The 25,935-nt window shown below is 41.4% G+C and overlaps 1 protein-coding gene and 1 long non-coding RNA gene across 3 annotated transcripts in view; one reads left to right on the forward strand and one right to left on the reverse strand.

The window, feature by feature from the left end:
- The first annotated feature begins 36 nt into the window (after positions 1 to 36).
- Positions 37 to 12,215, forward strand: LOC132391067 (uncharacterized). 2 transcript variants are annotated; one of them, XR_009511081.1, is made up of 4 exons: positions 37 to 4,330; positions 5,343 to 5,480; positions 9,992 to 10,166; positions 10,808 to 12,215. It is a non-coding gene; the product is annotated as an uncharacterized LOC132391067 (long non-coding RNA). The 2 variants fall into 2 exon arrangements; XR_009511080.1 differs by lacking the exon at positions 10,808 to 12,215 and having other exon boundaries at positions 9,992 to 10,788.
- Positions 12,216 to 13,029: 814 nt separating this feature from the next.
- LOC132391064 (CD99 antigen-like protein 2) overlaps positions 13,030 to 25,935 on the reverse strand; it is a 68,584-nt gene continuing 55,678 nt past the window's right edge. The window contains exons 7-12 of the mRNA XM_059963772.1: positions 25,214 to 25,288; positions 22,461 to 22,484; positions 19,220 to 19,243; positions 16,968 to 17,081; positions 16,785 to 16,847; positions 13,030 to 14,817 (exon numbers count right to left, since the gene is read on the reverse strand). Of these exons, the coding sequence (XP_059819755.1) occupies positions 14,774 to 14,817; positions 16,785 to 16,847; positions 16,968 to 17,081; positions 19,220 to 19,243; positions 22,461 to 22,484; positions 25,214 to 25,288 (344 nt within the window). The 3' untranslated portion in view covers positions 13,030 to 14,773. The remainder of the gene's footprint in view (positions 14,818 to 16,784; positions 16,848 to 16,967; positions 17,082 to 19,219; positions 19,244 to 22,460; positions 22,485 to 25,213; positions 25,289 to 25,935) is intronic.

Here is a 25,935-nt window from a genome sequence, read left to right on the forward strand (position 1 = left end):
ACATTTCAAACCTTGAATTGGATGGCAGCAGAAGATCATGGACATACACTCAGTGGCCACTTTATTAGCTACAGGAGGTAAATAATAGGGTGGCTACTGAATATAACTAGAGAATTTGCCTTGATTTTCTATAAGCAACCTTGTGATATTCACTCCCATTAAGTGAAATGCAACTGAATATCAGGAGCATCTGGATGGCCAACGTGATACTGATTCATTGCCTTCCCCGTGTGAATTTCTAACCAATTGCTTCCAATTTTCTTTTTTTTTTGAAGGAGCAATCTCATTTCCTGTCAAACAAATTTCTCTGAGTTCTCAGGGAGAGAGAATAATCAATGGACTCCTGGAGAAGTTTGAGTTAATAAACAGTCATTGATTTGTTGGCAGGAATAAAACTGATTTGATAAAACTGATAGATGTTTTCACTGAGGTAACAGAAAAGGGAAATGAAAGGGAAGGAGGTCAGCTAAACTGTACTCACTGGCCACTTTATTAATTGCCTCCTGTACCTAACAAAGAGGCCTCTGACTGTATGTCCATGATCTTCTGCTGCTGTAGCCCATCCACTTCAAGGTTCAATGTGTTGTGCATTCAGAGGTGCTCTTCTGCACATCAATCACTGTGTTGTAATGAATGGTTATTTAAGGTACTCTCTTCTCACTGTCAGCTTGAACCAGTCTGGCCGTTCTCCTCTGATCTCTCTCATTAACAAGGTGTTTTCACCCACAGAACTGCCACTCACTTGACGATTTTTGTTTCTTGTACAGTTCTCTGTAAACTCTAGAGTGTTTGTTGTGTGTGAAAATCCAAGGAGATTAGCAGCTCAAATCACTCCATCTGGCACCAACCATCATTCCACGATCAGTCACTTAGGATAACATTTCTTCCCCATTCTGATGTTTGGTCCGAACATCAGCTGAACCTCTTGACCTTGGCTACATGTGTTTATGCATTGAGTTGCTGCCAGATGATTGGCTGATTAGATATTTGCATTAACAAGCAGATGTACAGGTACACCTAATAAAGAGGCCATTGTGTGTGAACAGATTTTTAAAAATATAAATATAAAATGTAAACTAAGTCCTACATAAAAGACTGATGAATAATTCAAGAAGTGAAATGAAGTGGTCATTGGTCACATAGATAAGGAATCAAGGGAGTTGAAAAGATGAAAAATCAGTGACTCATGTTAGACAGTTGTTTTTCAGGTGGTTAGAAAGTTGCTTTCTTCCCAACAGGTGGTGTTATTTTAATTTATGGTTATGGCTGAGGTAGGTAAAATAACAACTCTTGAAAGACTCGCACACAAACCTGGTGGAGGAATTCAGCAGGTCAGACAGCATCTATGGAAGTGAACAAACAGTTGACTTTCCAGGCTGAGGCTCTTCTTCAGGACTGGAAAGGAAGAGAGCTAGAAGGCGACAGGTGAAGTCAGGCGGGTAGGAAAAGTAAAGTGCTGGTGAGGAAAGAATCTGATAGGAGAGGAGAGTGGACCATAGGAAAAAGGGAAGGGAGGGAACCCAGGGGGAGGTGATAGGCAGATGAGATGAGATAAGAGGCCAGAGTGGAGAATAGAAGAAGAAGGGAGGGAGAATTTTTTACTGGAAGGAGAATTTGACATTCGTGCCATCAGGTTGGAGGATTTCCAGGTGGAATATAAGGTGTTGCTCCTTATATTCTTAAACTCCTAAAATATACTTGAAGAAGTATTTAGACTAGAAAGGTTTAGGAAGTGAAAACACTGGCAAATGGGACTAGGTTGGCTAGGATTGGATTCCTTGTCACCCTGGCAGTGACCTCCCATTTCCAAACCAAAATTTACTTCTGATATTTGCGTTTTTTGTAACTCCCATCAGGCTCCAGTTAACCATCCACCCTCTGCCTATGTTGATCTTTGGCCCAGAGTACCTTAAAATTGATCTCATGCTCCAATTCTTGCATTACTTCACCTGTTGAAAAGCATAACCTCCAGCCCCATAACCCTACAGGGTCTTCAATTACAACCTGATGCCCAGCTCCTTTTCCTGCACTCCAACCTTCACAACTATGTCTTCAGATTCCTAATCTCTAGATCAGAGGTTTCCAACCTCTCTTTTGCCATGGAGCTTTACCATTAACCAAGGGGTTTGTGGAACACAGGTTGGGAACCACTGCTTTAGACAGAATTTTCTACATCTCCCTTCTCCTTTAAGACAATCATTAACCCCTACAACACGTGGGATTTCCCAGTGGCCACAGATTTTAATTCCACTTTCCATGGTCTCCTCTACTACTACAATGAGGCCACTCTCAGATTGGAGGAGCAACACCTTATCTTCCATCTAACTTACTTCCAACTTGGTCAAACTTTGATGTCTTCAGCTCATAGTTGGACAGGAGTAGAAGTCCCTGGCATGCCCGGGGATCCATGGTCACACAAGCACGTCCATGGACATTGAGACTGGACAACCCTAACTCTTCCAAAATGGATGAAGAACAGGAGGAGCACCACAAAATCATTTCCTGATTTGGCGGTCACCCTAAAGACCCATTTGGGGTACATCAGCTTGTAGAATATGGCAAGAGCTCTGGGAAGAAGGCAGGAGATTGGTATGGCCCATCAATTGTAGCACATGTAAGCAAGTAAGTAAAGCCTCTGCAACTGTAGTGATGTTTCTGTGTCACACATTTCCAATATTCAGCGTGTCCAAAGTAATGCCATGGTAATATAAGAAAGATACAAGTGTCCCAGGGAAGTAGTAGAGGAGATTCACCAGGATGTTGCTTTAGAGAATTTCAGCTATAAGGAGTAATTGCATGATCTGGGATTTTTTTACCCTCCTAAGCAGAGGACCTGATGGGAGGTGACCTGATAGAAGTATGCAGTATTATAAGGGGATGGATGGGATAGATGGCAGTGATCCTTTTTCCATGCTGGGATTCTCTTAAGCAAGAGGGGCTTAGTATGAGGTGAGGGTATCTGAAGGGGAATTGTTTCATACTGACTGGTTGGAATCTGAAATGCTTTGAATTTGGAGGTAGTGAAGGCAGGTACTCAAAACTTAAAGGAGCATCTAGTTAAGTATCTGAGCCAGTGAAGGCTATGGATAGATAGACAAGTATAATGGTTGGTGTGGACATGGTGGTGGTGTTTCTGTGCAGTATGACTCTTACTTTATCTGACCTTATAATCATTAATTCAATTTCAGCATTTTGGGAATTTAGTCCTTAAGCCATTGCAGAATTAGACCATTCAATCAACACATTTATTATTCCCCTCTCAAACCCTTCTCACGTTTACTCCCATTTGACACCATTATAATAAAGAACCTGTTAACCTCCACTTTAATTATACCTCTTGGCCTCTATAACTGTCCATGACAATAGTTCCATAGACATGGTACCCTCTGGCTAAAGAAATTCTTCGTCTCTGTTTTATATGGGTATCCTGGTATTCCGAGGCTGTACCCTTCGTCTTAAACTCTCCCACTTCTGGAACCCCCCCCCCCCCCACCTCCATGTCTGCTAGACCCAGGTCTTTCAATATTCAGTAGGATATTTGGCTTATCCTTCTCTCAAGCAAGTACAGGCCCAGAGCCATCAAAAATGTGCCGACTCTTTCATTCTCAGCATTGGTTATGTAAAACTCCTCTGGACCCTCTCCAACACCAAGTCACCTTTACTTAGATATGGAGCCCAAAGCTGCTCACATTGCTCCAACTGTGGTCTGACCAATGCCTTAAAGAGCCTAAGCATTACTTACTTTTTTAAAAAATTCTAGTCCTCTCGAAGTGAATGCTAAGATTGCAGTTACCTTCTTTCCTACCTGCACTAGGACTCCCAAGTTCCTTTGGACCATAAACCTCTGAAGTCCCTTTCCACTTAGAAAATAGTTTGAGCTTTACTGCGTCGAGAGAAAGACACCTCCCTATGCTGTATTCCTTCTTTGCCCATTCTCCCAGCGTATCTAAGTCATTCTACAAACTCTGCTTCCTCGGTACTACCTACCCCACCACATGTTTTTGTTACATTTGCAAACCTGGCCACAAAGCCATAAATTCATCATCTAGATTATTAACATAAAAAGTGAAAAATAATGGACATGGTCTTTTAAGATAGGTACATGGAGCTTAGTAAAATGGTGGGCTATAGGTAAGCCTAGTAATTTCTAAGGTAGGGGCGTGTTTGGCACAACTTTGTAGGCCGGAGGGCCTGTATTGTGCTGTAGATTTTCTATGTTTGACAGCATGAACATTGAATTCTCTAACTGCCGGTAATTTCTCCCCTATTTTCTTTTCCCATTCTGCCTATTCTGGAGTGGTTGCCGACACACCAAGCACTGAGACACCAGGTAAGGTCGTATGATTCCAAACTGATCATTACAGAATACCCCTCTGGTATGTCCCACTCCCTTCCCCTTTTCCCAACAATGACTTCCTTCTCCCTGCTCCCTTCCCTCTCTCAGTCCACAATAGAGACCCAAATCAGAATCAGGTTTATCTTCACTCACATATGCCATGAGTTTTTTTTTTGTGGCAGCAGTACTGTGTAAAACATAAAATTACTACAGTGCTGTGCAAATTTTAGGCGTCCTATCTATATGTATGTGCCCAAAACTTTTGCACAGTACTGTATCAGTCGTAGTACATAAGCTAATAAGTATATACAGTGACACTCAATTACTTGTACATTGTATTTCATAGGATTGTTTTATATTTATATCTATTGTGTTCTTTATGCTTACTGTGATTTTCTTTAATTCTGCAACAGATCCAGAGTAACAATCATTTTATTCTCCTTTACACTTGCATGTTCCAGAATGACAATACACAATCTTGAAACTTGATATCTGGAATCTAACTATAATCAACCATGTTCAGCCAGGATTGATGTACAAATCTGTGACAATTCTTAAGTCCCCAAATGAGTAAGCATCTTGAAAGTGCTCCAACTTTTTATTCACCAAGATGCTTCTGACAAAAACTCTCTGTCATAAAAAATTAACTTTGTTTCTCTCTCTCTCTCCACAAAGGCTGCTGATTTTTTTATTGATTCCTACAATATTTGGCTTTTGAAGTATTGTAGTTTCCCTCCCAATATCAACAATCCTGCCGCAGACCAGAGGAAATTACTTACACATCACGCAATCCTTTCAGTTTGAAATGAAGTGCTCTTCCACGTAATCTTGCATCCCTTTAGCAGTTCGGGCTGACTGCACATCATCATCAATATTGGCACCTCCAGTCTTTATTAAATTGGAAACCTTTCCATCTCTATGACCTTTATGTCATTAAACGTGTTTATAAGGTGTTGAGGCCCCCGTAAGATCCAAAAGTAACGTGATTGGTTTCTTTTGATAACAGGTGTCCCCTTTAAACCAAAACTCATCTGTGTTGGAATATTAAGTCAAATGTGGGACCATCAAAATGAGAGTGTGAGAACACCAAATGGAGTTATTGTTTAAATCGAAGCAGCTGATGTCAGAGCATTCCATCGCTATGGTAATTGAAGAAAAAAGACATTCTTGTCAAGTGTGAGGAGTTAGTGTGAAGCCGGTATCTCCAGCAGCTTTATGATTTGGGGAAAAAAAGCGTTGATATAGCATTTTCTCTAGCCAACCATCCCTTAGTCAATGGTGTCCTTATGGACATTTGAAACTTCTTATACATGATGGTTATTTCTGAGGTAAGTATGTCAATTGGATGCAATTTAAACTTAAACTGGTAAAAAGCTTGTGTGTGTGGTGACTGACAAGATGACTGTGATGTCAGCAAACACATCAGAATTGTGATGTCATTAATCTACATGGAAATGTAAACAAGTTAGACGATGTTCATTGGAGATTAGACCTGCAGTAAATACCACATGGTTAAATTGGTTTTAGCTCTTTAGTGACATATACATATTTAATAAGGAGTTGTTTTTATTCAACGTCTTTCATGGTATGTTCCAAAGCACAATGAATTATAGTTGTAGGAAAGCAGAGCATTGATTAATAGATTTGTTTATTTATTCATTCAGTTATTTCCTATTTCAATTCAACTTCCTATTTCTATTTGTCACTCCATGGCCTCCTCTACTGCCAGAACGAGGCTACATTCAGTTGGAAGAGCAACACCTCATATTCCATCTGGGCAGCTTCCAACCTGATGGCATGAACATCGATTTCTCTAACTTCTGTTAACACTGGACTGCAATTTTTTTTAAGTGTTGGTTCCTCAAAAATTTTTCGTGATTATGATAGACACCTTGAAGTTGAACGCAAATATAATTACAGACCACTAGTAACATGTAGGAATTTGGAGAAATAAATTTTTATTTAATATAATGTGTTTAATTGCATAACTCTGCTGAAACTTTGCAATAGTTCAACTAAACTAAAAATGCTTTGTTGATGATTTTCATTTGTACTCAGTATCTGAGGCTTCTCCCTTAAGTGTCCAATAATAATCAGCCAGCATTGGTGGATTCCAGTTGCTCTGATACCATTTCTCCAGGATCACAATGTCCTGGTGAAACCTTTCACCATGTTCATTGCTGACAGTACCAAGATCTGCAGGAACAAAGTTAAAATGGAAATGCAATAAACAAATCTTTAGTGACATGTTGTGCTTCACGGTTTTTTATACTTGAAACATGTTGTCAACCAGCTGCATGTAGCTAGGTGCTCCATAGATGCCACTAAAATTTTCAGCAATATCTTTGAATGCCTTCCACGTGATTTTCTCTGGTCCCACAAGAAGTTCTTTGAATTGCCTATCATTGATGACCTGCTTGATTTGTGGACCAACAAAACTGCCTTCTTCAATCCTGACATCAGTTATTCATGGCAACATCTGTCTCAAATATTGAAATCCTTCACGGAAGATTTTGTGCCTGGTGACAGCAGAGTCCATCCTTGCAGTCTTGAACCCAGTAATACTGCTTTTGTCTTTGACAATTCTAAGTCTCTGACCAGGTCACTTAACTCAGATTGAGTTATCAGATGAGATCACTTGTCAGAAAGGGTTCAAAATCTGTATCAGTATCCGTGTCATTTTCCTGACTCATACAATGTCATCTGCATCTACCTCCTCTAGACTCCATGTCTCTGATGGCTTTGCTACTGGAAGACTATTGTCATGCGGCACAGGTCTTGTGGCTGAAGAGAGATTAGGATATTCAATGGATTTCTGATTTTTAGCAGAGAAATTAGACGCACTGGTCAGACAGAAGTAACAGTCTGTCAAATGATCCTTCTGCTCTCACCACATCATTGGGGCAGCAAACGGCATTGACTCCCGAGTACCTCTGATGCAAGATCTCAGATCGACAGTGCACATTGCACAACAAACGTGAGGAATCCAGGCTTTGTCTTGGTCACAACACACACAAAATGCTTGAGAAGCTCAGCAGGCCAGGCAGCATCTATGGAAAAGTGTGCAGTTGATGTTTCGGTCCAAGATTCTCAACCCAAAGCGTTGACTGTACTCTTTTCTGTGGATGCTGCCTGGCCTGCCGAGTTCCTCCAGCATTTTGCGTGTGTTGCTTGGATTTCCAGCAGCTGTAGATTTTCTCTTGTTTGTTGTTTGTCTTGGTCACTAATCTTACACCCAAAGTAGAGCTCATAGGCTTTCTTAATAAGAGGAGTCATCCTCTGTCTTTGGGATTTAAGCATATACTTGCCACAAATATGACAGAAGCTATCGCGGCTGTTACAACATTGGCGAGACATGTTGCTGTCACAAGTACTCCTGAAAATATAATTATTTTGTTATATTGAGTACACACAATATGCTATGCACATTAATGTGATCGCAAACCGATATGCACGTAAACACAATGCATAGAGCAGTGTGTGCGTGAACCATTTATAGCCTTTCTAAAACCTGTCCTGCCATGCAGCATCTGCCCTGCCGAAGCATACCTGGGCAAGATAGAAAACTTTTCATCTTACATTGTGGGCAACATTTTAATTGACTTAAATTATGAATGAAATAACAGATATAGGCGATTTCAAAAATGATGTGTGATAGGGAAATTTTATGGTGATTTTCATGATCTATAGCCTAAAATCTGTAAGCTACACCCAAAATCATTGTTGTACTGTGTAATTTCTCCCTCTCCCTCCTCTCTTTTTCCATTTCTAATTCTGGTTAATCTCACCTCTTCTCCTCACCTGCCCATCGTTCCTTCTTCTGCCCCTCTTCCTTCCCTTCCTCCCATGCTCTATTGACCTCTCCTTTCCTATCAGATTTCTTCTTCTTGAACTATTTATCTTTTCCACCTATCATCTGCTAGCTTTTTACTTCATCCTCCACCTCCCCCACTCACCTACTTTACCCCTCACCTATCGCCTGCCAGCTTGTGCTCCTTCCCCTCCACCCAAGTATTTTTCTGGTTTCTTTCCCATTTATCGCCAGTCCTGATGTTCGGTCTCAGCCTGAAACATGGACTGTTTATTCCTCTCCATTGATTCTGCCTGAACTATCGAGTTCCTCCAGCAGTTTTCCTGTGTTCCTCGAGCTTTCCAGTATCTGCAGAATCTCTTCATCTTTACTGAAAGAAAGAGAGGAGTGAGACAGTATAAAACATTGGAGAAAGAGATAGTTGGGATTGGTTTCCTCCAGCACATTGTGCATTATGTCAATGTTTAATTGAATTAACACTTTGAACAGTACAACACAGTACAGACCCTTTGGCTCACAATATTCTGTCAGTCTTTGAACCTACTCCAAGATCAATCTAACCCTTCCCTCCTACATAACCCTCCATTTTTCTATCATCCATGCTTCTACCACCACTCCTGGCAGAGTATTCCACACACTCACCACTCTTGTGTAGTAAGCCTACCTCTGTCATCCCACTATACTTTTCTCCAAAATTGTACCCCCTTTATTACCAATTTACATCCTGGGAAAAAGTCCACTCTAACTATGCCTCTTATCATCTTGTATGCTTCTCTCAAGTCATCTCTTATCCTCCTTCTTTCAAAAGGGAAAAGCTCTAGCTCACTCAATCCATCTTTATAGGACATGCTCTCTAATCCAAGCATTCTGGTAAATTTCCTCTGCACCTTCTCTAAAGCTTCCACATTCTTTTAATAATGAGGTGACCAGAACTGAATACACCAAGTGTGGTGTAATCAGTTTTTATAGACCTGCAACATTACTTGTGGCTCTTGAACTCAATTCCCTAACATTGGCCAGCTCACCATATACAGATTTTACCACCTTCTAACATGTGTTGCAACATTGAGAGATTTATGGACGTGGACTCTAAGATCCCTCTTTCTCCACACTGCTAAGAATCCTGCCATTCAAATTCAACTTTCCAAAGTGTATAACTTCGCACTTTTCTCAGTTGAACTCTATCTGGCACTTCTCAGCCCAGCACTGTATCCTACCAATGTCCTCTTGTAACTTACAAAAATCTTTGACCCAAACTTTGCTACAGCTGGGTCACAAACCAATGGTACAAATACTACTTCCTGTTCTGGATTCAAGAATTATCAGTATTGGTACTGAAATTCTCAACTTTATTCTTATCTTTCATGATATGAAAATCATTTCTCCCCCACCTTCCATAAGATCATAAGACATAGGAAAAGGATTAGGACATTCGTCCCATTGAGATTGCTGTTATTCCATCATGGCTGATTTATTATCCCTCACAAACCCATTTTCCTGCTTTCTCCTCCTAACCTTTGACTTCTGTACTAATTGAGAACCTATCAACATCCACTTTAAATGTACCCAATGACTTGACATCTACAGCCATCTGTGTCAATGGATTCCTCAGATTTTCCCCTCACTGAAGAAATTCCTCCTCATCTCTGTTATAAAGGGACATCCTTCTATTCTGTAGCTATTCTTTCTGGTCCGAGACTCATCCACCACGGAAAACATCCGCTCCACATCCACTCTGTCTAGGCCTTTCAATATTTGAGTTTTCCATGAGATATCTCCACTTGTTCTTCTAAATTCCAGCAAGCACAGGCCCAGAGCCTAATAATTTGACCCTTTCATTTCAGAGATCATTCTCATACACCTGCTCTGGACTCTTGTAACTCGAAGGGATAGTTCACCTGCTGGTTGAAAGCCGCTTCCGCCTTGCTGTTTGTTGATTGACCCATTCAAGGGATGGAGCAGCTTTCCCATTGGTTGCCATGTGTGCCACAGCACCTCAGGGCTATACAAATAGTATGGGTGAGAGACTCATTGGCTTTTCCTTTGTCACCAACTAACATTGAACCGATACTTAGTTAAGTGTGTGTGTGGGCTCCTCTTTACACTGAGTTTGTGACAGGTGCTGAAGAGCCATTGGGAAAGTATGCTATAGATATAGGAGGGCCCACACACACACTTAACCAAGTATTGGTTCAATGTTAGTTTTGTGGTTGGATAACTTGTGGAGACTTAATGAAATACCTGTTGAGTTTTGAAGTGTTACTGAATATTTTGTGTTGTAGTGTTTGCAACTTAGATATTTAGTCAAATGTTAGATGTTTTGTTTGTAAACAAATAAATGGTTAATGTGCTTACTCATAATTAGTGTCTTCTGCCCCACTTACCAAACCAGTGAACCTGCTTCCTTGTAAAAACTCTCTCCAGTGCCTGCACATCCTTTCTTAGATAAGAAGCTCACAATACTCCTAGTGTGGCCTGATCAACTCCCCACCCCTTCTCCATTGCAACTGAATAAAGAAACGTGTCTGCCAATCCCAAACATGTGCCATAAACTGGAATGTTCCCGAGTCTATTGGTACTGCAAAATTAATTTTGCTCAGAAAAAGTAAAACAATTTGTGTGATTACTTTCTCAGTTATTATGGCTGGAATTTTCTTTAGGTTGAGGAGAAGAAAGGGATCGATGGACAGGAAAATGCACACTTAAAATAAAATGGACTTGAGGAGAAACCTATCTCCTTCCCATCCACTCATTATCAACAATTCTACAGTTGGCACCATTTCAGTATTTGGGTTCCTGGGTATCCTTATTTTGCACGAGGAAGAACTGCATCTCTTTCATTAACAAAAAGTATCAGCAGAGGATGTACTTCTTGCTGCAGTTGGTAAAATTCCACCTTCTCCAGAACATACTGGTGCAATTCTACACTGCCATCATAGAGAGTATCCTCACATCAGACATTACCATCTGGTTTGGAGGAGCAGCCTCTCAATATATGAAACCTACAGCAAATTAACCAAGGGTTGTTGGTTGCAGTCTACCATTACTACAGGACCCATGTGTGTCCAGGACAAAGAAGTGGGCTGGAAATCGTTGCTGACACTGCCCACCCAGCAAACTGCCTTTTCCAAATGCTCCTTTATGGGAAGCGCTACAGAACTATTAGAACAAAAACTTCATGCCATCTTAGAAGTTTCTTCTTCCAAGCTCTTAATAATCAACTCCGAAACTGTTAGCTCCAAAACTGCACCACAGAGTAAATTTCAAACAACTTGTTATAATGTTGCTTAGATTGTAAATGCTGCTTTTTATGTACTTAAACACATTTTATTTCATTTCTGTACTTTAACCTCTTTTATATGTAATTCTTCATTCTTGATTGTTGAATGTTGTTGATTTTTGTTGCATGGCATACCAACACATGACAGCAAATTCCCAATTAATATAAATGCATATGGCAAATAAAGTTAATCCTTGAAAAGGTTCAAAGTTCACCATTCATCCAACTGAGAATTAACCTAGAATCCCCAAACATCATCTTCACTCTACCACCCCTCCAACATTTCGATGTTATCAAAATTGTAAGATTTATGGATTGGATTGGGGACTGAAGCTCAACTATAGTTCAAACTGGTCTCCTTCAGTTTTCTGTGTTTTTCTTTCCTGATGCCGATGGGTGGCTGGGTGGTTTGATTTTGATGTCCCTGTTGCCATTTTTCTTAAATGTGGAACAATCTGTTAGTTTTTTCTGTGCGAGAGATGGGGTTGGGGGTTTGAGGAGCTGCTGCTTTCCGTGTGGAACGATCTGTTAGTTTTTTGTGTGCAAGAAACGGGGTTGGGGGTTTGAAGTTCTAGCTGCTGTTTTCCATGTGGAACGATCTGTTAGTTTTTTTGTGTGTGAGAGAGGGGTTTGGGGGTTACTGGTTTGATGTTCTTGTCACTGTTTCTCCGTGTGGGTGATGTGTTAGTTTTTTTTGTGTGAGGGAGTGCACTGGGGGTTTGCAAGCTTTCTTTGTGCAGGTGGGGTTGATGTCTTAATGACTTCCATGATTTTCCTTGTTTCATGGCTATCTGGAGAAGACGAATTTCAGAGATGTGTACTGCAGACATACATCGATAAAGAGAGAGATGCTGCTTGCATACAACGCTCCTTCGGTCATCATCTTCTGGGTAGATCATGAACACCTACATTACACTTCTTACATTTGCTTTTTGTCTTGGACGTGATTCTGGAACTGCTGAAGCCTGCGATTTGCAGTTTGGAGACGGTTTGGGTGTTTTAGACTCTGACAGCATTCCGGGAGGGAGAGGCAGCACGTGTGAACCACGTGACAAGAATGCTACAGGATGGGGCACGAGCCAATGTTTGACTTCATTCCGCCGATTAAAAGCTTCCATTGTCTGCGATTAAAGCAACAAGGAAAATAGAAACATAGGTGAATGTGGAAGGTGAGCGCTGGCTGCCTGACAAGAGCTGCCAGAGGGGAGACCGTCTTTTTATCACTGCTGGCAATCGCCTTGCTGCCGGAGAGGGAAAGGCATGCCATTGTGCGCAAAGAATGTTACCCAGGTTTTCTGTAGTTTGGATATGGCCTTGGACTATAGACTTGTCTCAATCTTATAGTTTTTTTATATTCTGTGTTTTACACCCATCTATTTCGCTTTTTGTGTGCGGGAGAGGGTGATTTGGGGGTTGATATGCCTGCTCTGTTTTTGTTAATTCAGTGTGCAGGGAGGAGGGATTTGGGGGCTGATAGTCATGGCGCCGTTCTTTTCTTTCTTGGCCATCTGGAGAAGAATTTCAGAGTTGTATAATTTGATAATAAATGAGCCTTTGAACATGACCAGCTCCTAGCCCCGAACCAAAAGGAGAGCCCACAAAAATATTTAAATTGTTCTGTTTATGGAGAATCCAACAAATTTACACAATTACCAAAACAGCAAATGCACAGCACCTCAGCTCTTTGAACGTACAAGGAGTGTAAATTAGTTCTGTTATATCAGCTAAACATGGAACATACGCACACAGAAGAGCTTCTGAAAGTCACATCTAGTAAAGACAAAACAGCTCAGAGATCAGTGAGTTTATTGCATGGAAACTGGCCCTTCTGCCCATCTTGCCCTTGCTGACCAGGTTGTCTAACTGAGCTTGTTCCATTTGCCTGTGTTTGGCCCACATGTGTCTCAACCTTTCTAATTCCACGTACTAGTGAAAAGTATTTTAAATGTGGCAAGTGTACCCATTCCTAGACAGCTCAATCCATATATGCACCATTCTCTGTATGGAAAAGCGCGCCTCTCAGGTCCCTACTAGTTTTCCCCCTCTCGCTATAAACCTCTACCGTCTCGTTCTAGACTCCCCTGTCCTGAGAGGTAAAGACTGTGACAAACCCCACCCCTACCTGTGCCTCTCATGATGTTATAAACTAAGAAAATGATCCCTCAGCCCTATCAAGGGTGTCTTCAGTTTTTCCTTGTAACCAAAATCCTGCAGACTCAGCAACATCCTCGTGAATCTTTTTTGCACTCTCTCTCTAGCTTAATCACATCCGTCTTAAGGCAGGACAACCAGAACTACAGAATCACATATTGATTGTGCACAAAAGACAGATTTCTCCCCCTTTTACAAATATTTTAGCATGACATGTTTTAGTACAATTACGCAAAATATATATAAGAAAACATTCTGTAAACTAGACCTTGCTACAACTCCAGGGTTGTGAACTCCACACCCTTCCATTGTGTACACTTGCAATTTGCTCTATAATATTCCTCACATCTAAAAATATATAAGTCCAACTTTTAACAGAAAAGCTTAAGCACATCAGTTAATCTACAGAAGATGTGTTTTATACAGTCAAACAACTTTATAATGCACAAGAGATTCTGCAGATACTGGAAATCCAGAGCACCACGCATACAAATTGCTGGATAAACTCAGCAGGTCAGGCAGCATCTACAGAAGGGAATAAACAATCGATGTTTTGGGCCACGATCCTTCATCAGGACTGATGAAGGTCTCAGTATGAAACATCGACTGTTTATTGCTCTCTGTAGATGCAGCCTCCTCCAAGAGGACCACAACCTTGTCAGAGGTTTTGGAGGCTTGCGTGTCTCAATGACCCAGAGAACTATGTTGGCTAGAGTCAGGTCCTTGTAATTGGGCCGTGGTAGGGTCACCCATGCCAAACAGGACAAAGGGTACAGGCTAGACTAGAGTGGTCCAGCGGTCCTCCAGGTGTTGGGGTTCAGCTCAGGGCTAACAACCTTGACTGGTCAAAATATAATTGTTACAGGAACAGCAATGATGAATCCTTCTATACATTCATGGAGGACCTTCACTGCTGCCCTAAATGCCAGTGGTGCAAGATGCAACCGGACCTGCTGAGTTCCTTTAGCATTTGTGTGTCACTGTATAAAATCTAGCTGTTTGGGAACATCAAAACTTCTTTTACAAACATCTTTGAAATCAAATGTGAAAATGAATTCACATTGGTTCAGAACAAGATTCCGAAGTGGAAAGACAAGTAAGTGAACAGGAGATAAATCTGTGGTAGGACGTCAAGTGCCTGGTTGGACCACACAGCCATTTGCTTCCTGATATTTTCTCCACTGTCAGCCATCTTCTAGGGATTGTTAGCAGGGTGAGACTGCAGAAGAGAGTTATAAGCTGCAGAACACAAAGAAGAAACCAGTTAAAACAGATTTGCCAAGCACCAAGGATGAAAACCCTGCTTAGGGCTTCCTATCCCTCAAAACTTCATCAAAAAAGTCATATGTACAAGCAATGCAAGGAGTATTGTTTGTAAGACAAATGAGCTTCAAGTGTGGGTCTGCACGTGGAATTATGATATTGTCACCGCTAGTGAGACTTGGTTGCACTGAGGTGAGGAAATGATGAAGGGTCTTGGCCCAAGACATTGACTCTCTATTCCTTTCCACAGATGCTGCCTGACCAGCTGAGTTGCTCCAGCATCCTGTGTGTGTTATTTAATATTCCAGGGTTTCATTATTTGACATGATAGAAGGGGTGAACAGTGGCATTATGCATCAGGGAAAGTCATGGCAGTGCTCAGACAGGACAGACTGGAAGGACTTATCTGCCGAGTCCACATGGGTCAAGGTGAGGAAGAAGAAAGGGATGTTGGGATTATTGGGATTATATTATAGACTGCCCAATAGCAGAATTTAAAGGGACTAATTTGCAAAGAGATAGCAGACAATTGCAAGAAAAATAAGATTGTGATAAGAGGTGATTTTAACTTTTCACATATTGATTTGACTGGGACTCGCATACTTTAAAAAGATAGGATGGGATAGCATTTGTCAACTGTGTTCAGAAAAAGTTTCCTTAACCAATATATAGAGATCCCAAATGGAAAAAGAGCACTACTGGTCTCCTATTAGGGAATCAGACAAAAGTGTGTGTAGGGGTTCATTTTGGATCTATTAGTATTGAGGTAATTATAGTGAAGGTTGGGACTGGTCTTCAGAATGAGATTCTAAATTGGAGAAGGGCCAATTTTGGTGCCACGTGTGGATTAAGACAGGTTTTTCCCCAGCATAGGGATGCTTTATAAGTTTGTAAAATTGAACTATTGGGAGAACAATTTGTATGTTCCTGTTGGAATACAAGTAAAAATAACAAGTTTAGATAACCTTGGTTTTCAAGACACATTCAGGACCTGGTTTGGAATGACATGGAGGGGCTTGGCAGGTGCAGGCAGCAAGAAACAAGTGAGGTACTTGAGGAGCATACTTATGAGAGAAATCAAGCGTCTCTCTTAGAAAGGAATTCATGAGGGCTAAATAAGGCACAGGGTTGCTCTGGAGATGAGGTGAAATGGAATTCCAAGGGCTTCTACAGATATATTAAGAACAAAATGATGGCAACTGACAAGATTGGTCTCTTGAGGTATTGAAAACATCCTCAGCCACAAATGAGGTACCAGAGGATGAGGTGATAGCTGATGTTGCTCCATAGCTCAAGAAAGACTCTAAGTCAGGGAATTACAGGCCAGTGAGCATTACAGTAGAAGTGGGTAAAGTATTGGAATGTATTCTGAAGGGCAGGATACACTAGTACTTGGATAGACAGGACCTGCTATGTGATAGTGAACATGGCTTTGTGCGTGGTGTCTAAACAATCTCAGTTTTTTTTTGAAGAAGTTATCAGGAATGTTAATGAAGGAAAGGCAGTGGACGTTAGTTACATGGAATTTAACAAAGGCCTTTGACAAAGTCCTGTATGGGAGGATGGTCCAAAAGGTAGGCATGGCCTTCAGAATGAAGTAGCACATTACAGTACATTCAACATTGGCTTTGAGGGAGAGTGGTTGCCTCTCTGACTGGAGGCCTGTGACCAGTGGTGTGCCATAGGGATTGGTGCTGGGTCCATTGTTATTTGTCATCTTTATCAATAATCTGTATGATAATGCGGCAAACTATACTAACAAAGGCAAACAGGAATTCAGTTTGAAGTTTATAATCAGATCAGTCATGGCCTTATTAAATGGCAGAGGTTTTGAGGGTTGAATAGTGAATTAGTAGTAGTACACGCACAGTGATTCTGAAGGGGTGGGGTGGTGGAGGTGCAGGGGGGAGCCCATCATACTCACTGTACAAATGAATACTTACACTGGGGTTCATCCTGTTGGCCTTGAGCACTATTTTGCTTCACGTTCTGTTCGCCAGAGCTGCCTGGTGAAATGAAATTCAAGCTTAAGCACCTCCTCAGGCTTAAGTTCATTTTAAGTTCATAATGGATATCGAGAAATCATTTGCACGGAGGGATTCATCTCCCCGATCCTGTAATCCTACCTGTCAGTTTAAAGCATAGCTTCTTCTTTTGGTAGAGAATGTAGCTAGACACGGTTCCTACCACAGTCAGCAAAACACCACTGATTATACCAGTTAAGGTACCAGTGTTGTTTCCTAAATAGAAAAAGAGGCAAAAAAAAATTAGATTTTCTCGTAAAAAAAAAACTATCCCATTCACATAGAGGAGGAAATCTGCAGGTGCTGGAAATTCAAGCAACATACCCAAAATGCTGGTGGAATGCAGCAGGCCAGGCAGCATCTACAGAAGTACAGTTGATGTTTCAGGCCGAGACCCTTCATCCTGACAAAGGGTCTTGGCCCGAAATGTCGACTGTACTTCTTCCTATAGATGCTGCCTGGCTTGCTGTGTTCCACCAGCATTTTGTGTGTGTTGCTGTCCCATTCACATTATTAGGTTATTGGTAAAGAACGATTTCCTGTTAAGCAGTCCAACACAAGATGGCAGCAAACGCATGGTTACATGCGCAGGTGCATGGAATTGTAAAAGCAAAAATAAACCTCTGGAAATTGGAGACAGGAAATGCTGGGAAAATCAGTCAGACAATATCTGTGGAAAGAAAACAATTGACATTTTAGGTGAGAGAAAAACTTCTGACAGGTCTGCAGACAGAGAATGTTAAGTTTTGCTTTCCACAGATGCTGCTTGACCTGCTGGGTCATTTTCCCAACATTTTCTGATTTTTGTTTCACTGATAACATATACAATGTAATCCAGTTAATTAGATCATCGTTTAATCATAGCAACTGTTTATTTGGGACAACGCTTAAAGAACAAAGTCAAATCAAGAGAATTTGCAGGGATTCTCCTCGTTTATTTGGGACACTCTGCCTCTTAACTGGAACAGCAGACTGTGGCCAAACAGTTTCTAATTTGTGTCAGAAACAGTGCTTAGTGTGGCCATCAGGTACGATAGGGTGAACGGTTTTTATCTAGAGTCAGTTGTGTGTGCTTGTGTAATGTTTATCCATTCAGGCAGGCAGACGATGATTTGAGAAACAGTGAGCTTTGATAATTAAATATTTTAAAGATTTTGATTTTAAAGAATTTCAGAACCTTGCAATGAAAAGATTTGACACCAGCCAAAAACAAAAAATACCCTTCTGGACCAAAATAAAAGCACACTGGATGAATTCCTCCATTGATAACTACTAGGAATTTATACAGTTTTATAGTATAGCAGTAGTATTGGTGATATTCTAATTTGCCCTCTATTTAAATTGCTACTCAATAGTAAATTGTCTTATTTTTACACAATTTTAACTATTTCCATGAAACTTCAGCTAATTGGTAAAGCTGTTTAATTGGGCCAGAACGTACTGATCCCAATTTTTTTAATGCTTATTGTGTTTTTTTTTTAATGCTACATCGGATCTGGAGTAACAATCTTCTTTAAGGCATTTAAAAACCTGGTTAATGTCACAACAAATCGATAGAAACCCAGCGCAGCAGCATGTTGACTCTGCAAACAGCAGGTGCCCCTCGTCTTCAGATTCAGATTCACTCTCTTATCGCATGTACACAAAACGCATCACTTACATTAACAACCAGTGCCCAAGGATGTCGTGGGGGCGGCCCACAAGTGTTGACACACTCTCCAGCACCAACACAGCATGCCCACAATGTAGAGCAGAACACAACAAGCAAGTGACTAAACACAAGAAATTCTGCAGCTACTGGAAATCCAAAGCAACACATACAAAATGCTGGAGGTACTCAGCAGGCCACACAGCAGCTACAGAAATGAGTAAACAGTCCATGTTTCGGGCGGAGACCCTTCAACAGGACTGGAAAGGAAGGGGAAAGACACTTGAATAAAAAGGTGGGGGCGGTGGGGAAGAGGGAGAGGAAAGGAGGCTGTCTGGAAGGTGATAGATGAAGCCAGGTGGGTGGGAAAGGTCAAGGGTTGGAGAGGAGAGTGGACTATAGGAGAAAGGGAAGGCACCCAAGGGGGAGGTAATAGGCAGGAGAAGAGGTAGAAGGTCAGAATGGGGAAACAGCAATACAAGTCCCCTTCCGCACTCACTCACTCACACACACTCCTCCAAACACTGGGCAGGCCTCCAGTACTCCAGCAGACTCGCAGAGAGCAAGCCCTGGACTCCCCCAGAGGATTCTCAGACTCGTAGGCCCAGGGCTTTGACCATCGGTATCGACCTACAGGGCTAACCAAGGTCCTATCAAAGGACCAATGTTCAAACAGCTTTATATAAAGTTATGCTTGTAGCCATACCTTGACTGCTTTCTTGGTTTGAGCCTAGAAACAAAAAAAAAGTATTAGATCTTCCCAGGAAAGAAAATAAAGGTGGCCAATTAAATTAGTAATGGTTTATTATTGTCACATATCAAGATACAGTAGACAGCTGTATGTCATCCACAAATAGCATTCCAATCACAATACACTGAACAGTGCAAAAGGAAAAAAATGAGCAGAGAAAAAAACAACTATATGGTGCTACAGTTATACGGAAGACACAGTGCAAACTAAACTGGAAAGTCCATGATAAAATAGATTGAGCAAGTGGTCATGGTAGAACTGACAGTTCCTTGGGAAGACCGGACTGAGCATAGGAAAGCCACGTACCAGGAGCTGGTAAGAGCAGTGCCATGCACAGGGGTAGAGGGCACGATGCGAGCCTGTAGAGGTGGGGTGTAGCGGTTTTGCTGGCTGCTCATTGTGCAGAACCTTCATCTCTCTCCTTGGCGTTACAGGCCGTCAAAGCACAGAGCACAGGAACTGCTGAGCAAGTCTCCAGACAGCCATGTGACCCGTGGACCAGTGCTGATGGGACACAAGCCAGAGCCTGATCATCCCTGGGTGACAGTGATGTTGAGAGACCGAGACATCCCCCCCGCCCCCCCCCCACCTTGGAAGTTTTCACATTTTATTGTTTTACAACATTGACTCACAGTGGATTTAATTTGGCTTTTTTTTGACACTGATCAACAGAAAAAGACTCATGTCATTTTAGTGGATACTGATCTCTACAAAGTGATTAATTAGAAATATAAACTCAAAATAAATGACTGCCTAAGTATTCACCCCCTTAAAGTCAGTATTTAGAAGATGCACCTTTGGCAGCAATTACAGCCTTGAGTCTGTGTGGATAGGTCTCCATCAGCTTTGCACATCTGGACACAGCAATTTTTACCCATTCTTCTTAACAAAACTGCTCAAGCTCTGTCGGATTGCACGGGGATCGTGAGTGAACAGTCCCTTTTCAAGTCCAGCCGCAACTTCTCAATTAGATTGAGATCTGGACTCCGATCAGGCCACTCCAGAACATTAACTTTGTTGTTTTTAAGACATTCCGGTCTAGCTTTGGCTTTATGCTCGGGGTCTTTGTCCTGCTGGAAAAAGAATCTTCTCCCAAGTTGCAGTTCTCTTGCAGACTGCATCAGGTTTTCCTCCAGGATTTCCCTGTATTTCACTGCATTCATTTTACCCTCTACCTTCACAAGCCTTCCAGGGCCTGTTGCAGTGAAGCATCCCCTCAGCATGATGCAGCCATCACCATGCTTCATGGTAGGGATGGTGTTTTTTTGATGATATGCAGTGTTTGCCTTACACCAAACATAGCATTAGGTCTGATGACTAAAAAAACCCTCAAATTTTAGTTTCATCAGATCATAGAAACTTCTTCCAGCTGTCTTCAGAATCTCTCACGTACCTTCTGGCAAACTCTACCTGAGATTTCATGTGAGTTTCTCCCCCCACCACCCCCCCCCCCCCCCGCCCCCACAGTGGCTTTCACTTTGCCACTCTCCCATAAAGCTGCGACTGATGAAGCACCCGGGCAACAGTTGTTGTAAGCGCAGTGTCTCCCATCTCAGTCACTGAAGTTTGTACCTCCGCCAGAGTTGTCATAAGTCTCTTGGTGGCCTCTCTCACTAGTCCCCTTCTTGCGCAGTTTTTGAGGACAGCCTGCTCTAGTCAGATTCACAGCTATGTCATATTCTTTCCATTTCTTGATGATTGACTCAACTGTACTCCAAGGGACTTGGAAATTTTCCTGTATCCACCTCCTGACTTGTGCTTTTCGATGACCTATTCATGAAGTTGCTTGGAGTGTTCTTTTGTCTTCATGGTGTAGTTTTTGCCAGAATACCTACTGACCAGCAGTTGGACCTTCAAGATACAGGTATATTTTTACTACAAGGAACTGAAACACCTTGACTGCACACAGGTGATCATCTAACTAATTTTGTGACTTCTAAAAACAACTGGCTGCACCAGTGATGATTGTGTGTGTCATACTAAAGGGGTGAATACTTATGCAATCAATTATTTTGTGTTTTATATTTGTAATTAATTTAGATCACTTTGTAGAGATTTGTTTTCAATTGGACAACAAAGTCTTTTTCTGTTGTTCAGTGTCCAAAGCCAAATTAAATCCACTGTGATTCAATGATATATTAAAAAAAAACATGAAAACTTTCAAGGGGACTGAATACTTTTTATAGGCACTGTATATACAGCTAGGGTGCCTAAGATTTGCACAGTACTGTAGTAATTTTATGTATTGCACTGTACTGCTGCCACAAATAAAAACAAATTTAATGATATACGCGAGTGATGATAAACCCGATTCTGATATGGGTCTCTGTTGAGGACTGAGAGTGGGAAGGGGAATCAGGTTGGGAAAAGGGGGAGACGGAAGGGAGCAGGAAGCACCAGCAAGGCGTTGTAATGATTAATACACCCACTGTTTGGAATTAAATGACCTTGCCTAGTGTCTCAGGGCGGGGTGTGTCTGCACCCACGCCAACCCCTTGATCCCCCAGCACTCCTTCTCTGCCATCTGTCCACATCCCTCCCGTGACACTGCACCCTCACATTCCCAATAGGCTTTCCTCCCACCAGATTTACAAACTCAATCTCCACTACATGTGGACAAACAGAGGTCTGTTCAAAATCATAGGCAGCCTAGCTCTCTATAATATATATATATATATATATATCTATATACACACACACCTATGATTTCTGCACAGTACTGTATGTAAAATTACGAGGGGTATAGTTAGGGTTTCCCCCCCTTAGGTTAAGTAGACTCAAACCAGAGGTCTGAGGGTACAGGTTAAATATTTATGAGGGAGCTTCTTCATTCAGAGGGCAGTGGAATGACCTGCCAACAGAAGTGGTGGATGGGGGTACAATTACAATATTTAAGTTTCTTTCTTCTTCCCTGTTTCCATCAGGTAGGAGATACAAAAGCTTTAGAAAACCCTTGACACGCGACCCCCAAAGTTCAGTGTCTACAACCAGACAATAGTCATGCTGTGGTGACGCAATGTCATAACATTCATCATGTGACTGATGCAAGAGTTCACCTACACACTTTAGCACAATGCTCCGATGTAAACTGGAAAGAAGTGGGAAGGAAATATTTGCAATTCCAGTCATGGAAAACGGGCAGAACAAAGAAGTTTCCATGGTCAATTACAAGCTGTTAATCGAAACAGGTACATACCTTCTGCAGCCCCACCTGAACGGCCTATATGAAGAGAAAGCAAATACAGTCAAAAAAGAGAGACATGAATAGGTTTGACCCAACTTTATTGACTAAACTTTTTGAACTGACGATATCATTCATTATCTCCCTATTTGAATATTTTCAATGCTCTAAGAGGAAACATTATGGAATGCCAAGTGGTAGGGCCACGCATGCAGCGCAGCAAGGTCATGGTCATAGAGTCATCGAACTCGACAGTACAGAAACAGGCCCTTTGGCCCATCAAGGCTGTGCTCCCCCAGTCCCATCAACCTACACCCAGACCATAATCCTCCACACTACTCCCGTCCACACATCTATCTAAATTTCACTTCAATGTTGAAATCAAACTTGCACCTACCACTTGTGCTGGCAGCTTGTTCCACGCTCTCACCACTCTGTAAATAAAATCGTTCCCCCTCATGTTCCACTTAAACATTTCACCTTTAACCCATGACCTCTAGTCCTAGTCTCACCCAATCTCAGTGGATTAAAAAGCTTGCTTGCATTTACCCTATCTATGCTGAAATTACCAACATCGATGCTGACAGCAGAGGCAGTAGACAATAATAAACCTACAACATTCTTCAATAAACACAAAAGATTCTGCAGATGCTGGCAATCTTGAGCAGCATACACACACACAAGATTCTGGAGTATCTCAGCAAGTCAGGCAGCAACTATGCCTATCTGCCTTCTGCCCCCTTGCTTTTCGGTCCTGAAGGGTTTTGGGCCAAATTGCTGACTGCTTATTCCCTTCCACAGACATTGCCTGACTTGCTGAGTTCCTCCAGAATTTTGTGTGCTTTGCTCAACGTTCTTAAATAAACTGATAGACGAATGTCAGAAGAATTTGGTGAGGACAAGGTTTAAAGAGAAGATTTGATTTGAGCATAGACACCACTCTGAGTTGATTGGAGTGGCACACAAAAGGAGCTGAAGAAACTTAGTGAGTCAGAAGCATCTATGGAAAGAAATGAACAGTTGAAATTGAATCAAGATCCATCATTCCATGTTGGGCAAGGGAGTGGGATTAGGGGCACAAGACTGCAGATGCCAGAACCTGCAGCAATGTGGGATAGCTGGCAAAAAATAAAGCTCAAAATAGGTAGGGGGAGATGTTCAGCTGCCCCATTGGGAAGTGTGAATTAACTGCAAGTTGCATCTAAATCCAACTGGCAAAGGAAGAATGGCCCCAGCCAGAGGGCAGAGAATCTGAGGAATTCATTGCTACAGATGGCTGTGGAGGCCAGATCATTAGGTAAATTTAAAGCAGAGGTTGATAGGTTCTCATTTTGGGGGTTTTTGGGGTTCATGTTGCACGTGTTCCTGGATACTGGTTACTCTTTTATTTTGGTTTTTTAAGAGTGGTTTCATTTGGTTGATCAATACCCAGATCGCACATTGTGTGTTTGATGTTTCCTTGAACGGATTCCACGGGGTTTCTTTATTGTGTGGCTGCCTGTGGGAGGATGAATCTCAGAGTTGTATTCTGCAAATATACTTTGATAATAAATGTACTTTGACTCTTTGGGCATCAAAGGTTACAGGGAGAAAGCTGGAGAATGGAGATGACAGGGATTGTAAATCGGCTGTGATAGAATGGAGAGAACTGGTTGCCAGTCAGAATAGAATCAAGTTCAATTCCATAAAGCACTGTCACAAAAAAGTAGCATCCATCATCAAGAATCCCCACCATCCTGGCCACGGTCTCTTCTTGTCACTACCATCAGACAGGAGGTACCCACACTACCAATTTCAGGAATAGTTATTACCCCTCAACCGTCAGGCACAATTCTGAACCTACAGACTCACTTCCAAGGACTCTTTACTGCTCCTTTTCTTGATATTATTTTTGCTTTATTTGCAGAGTTTGTCTTTTTTCACTGTTTGCCAGTCTTTATCAAGTCAAGTGAAGTCTATTGTCATTTAACCGTATGCATGTATATATGTATTTAGAGACGAGACAATGCTTTTTCGAACCACAGAAACGCATAACACACGATAACTTTTGAAGGCAAGGATAAAACCTACTTATGAATCACGCATAAATAACAAACTAAAGTGCATTAATATTAAATATTGTAAGGTACGGAACAGATTAACCAGTGACATTTCGAATGTGATGCGGCTGGAGCTCAGATGCCTAATGGCTTGGGGGAAGAAACTGTTTCCCATTCTGACTGTTCTTGTTTTTATGCATCAGAGTCTCCTACCTGATGGCAGAAAGTCAAAGAGGATGCTGGATGAATGGATTTGATCCTTAATAATACTAAGGGCCCTGCGTACACAGCACTTCTGATAAATAACACACATATAATTTTTTGTACATTTTATTTTACAAGTTGTTTTTCCTGTAAATATCTGCTAGAAATCTCCATGTAACATATGGTGACATATATGTACTTTCATAATAAGCTTACTTTTAACTTAATTTTAATTGTAACATTACTGATTTTGATGTACATCTTCAGCTTACAAAGCTATTTTTCATAATAATGATTAATGTGCTAGCAAAGATAACTACTCCAACCCAGCCTTTTATTCACAAAACTTGCCTATGAAATATTTTATCAGAACACATTCCTTTCACAGATGAGTATTGGAAGTATTCCACACACATTCACTGTTAGTCAGAATAATCTCTACTTGAACATCAGCTAATACGTTATTTAGGATGATACAAAATTAGCAGAACTCATTCAGACACAACCAAATAAAGAAAATGTTACCTTTAGAACTGGTCTTGTCAGGCTTATAATTGTCACCAGCTGCATTAGCAAGATCTTCATCTCTGAACTGATGGCCTGCACAATTAAAGGCAGAAGATGAAGAGCATGCTGGAAGCAATAAAAAAAAAGTTTTCTCGGCAGAAAAATGCAAGTACCACTGGGGGACTAGGACAGGATGGATGTGAAGAAGAGACTTTCTCTTATATGAAAATCCACAAAATTACAAAAACTGTCCATTTCAGGAGTAGGGCAATTTATATTTTCATCTTGGAGGATCACAAGTCTTTGAAACATTCTTCCACAAAGGGCAACTGAAGCAAAAACTTTAATACAGAATTAGAATTTTTATGATAGCACAGTGACTGGTAAGAGTTGGGAGATCGCTGTGTGTAAAAACTCATAGTCCATTTCGTGAAGTGTGTGAGTTTCCTCCAGATGCTCTAGTTTCCTCCCCAATTTCATATGCGCACCTTTTAGTAGGTTAATTGGTAGGTTTAAATGGTAGGTTGGCATGTCCCATCCCATGTCCTACCTAGATCAAAGCTAGGTAAAAGCTGGAGGGGGGGGGGAGCAAGAGAGGGAATGTTGGCAGGATTGCACTGCAGAAGCAATTGACTTTTCTTCAAACTCAGGAAAGGAGAAAGAGAAAGGAGATCAAGGTATGTAAACACCAAATATGCTCTACAATGCAGTAATATGACCATGATCAACTGAATCTTGGC

The sequence above is a fragment of the Hypanus sabinus genome, chromosome 3 (genome assembly GCF_030144855.1).
Source record: "Hypanus sabinus isolate sHypSab1 chromosome 3, sHypSab1.hap1, whole genome shotgun sequence".
In the NCBI taxonomy this organism is placed as follows: Eukaryota; Metazoa; Chordata; class Chondrichthyes; order Myliobatiformes; family Dasyatidae; genus Hypanus; species Hypanus sabinus.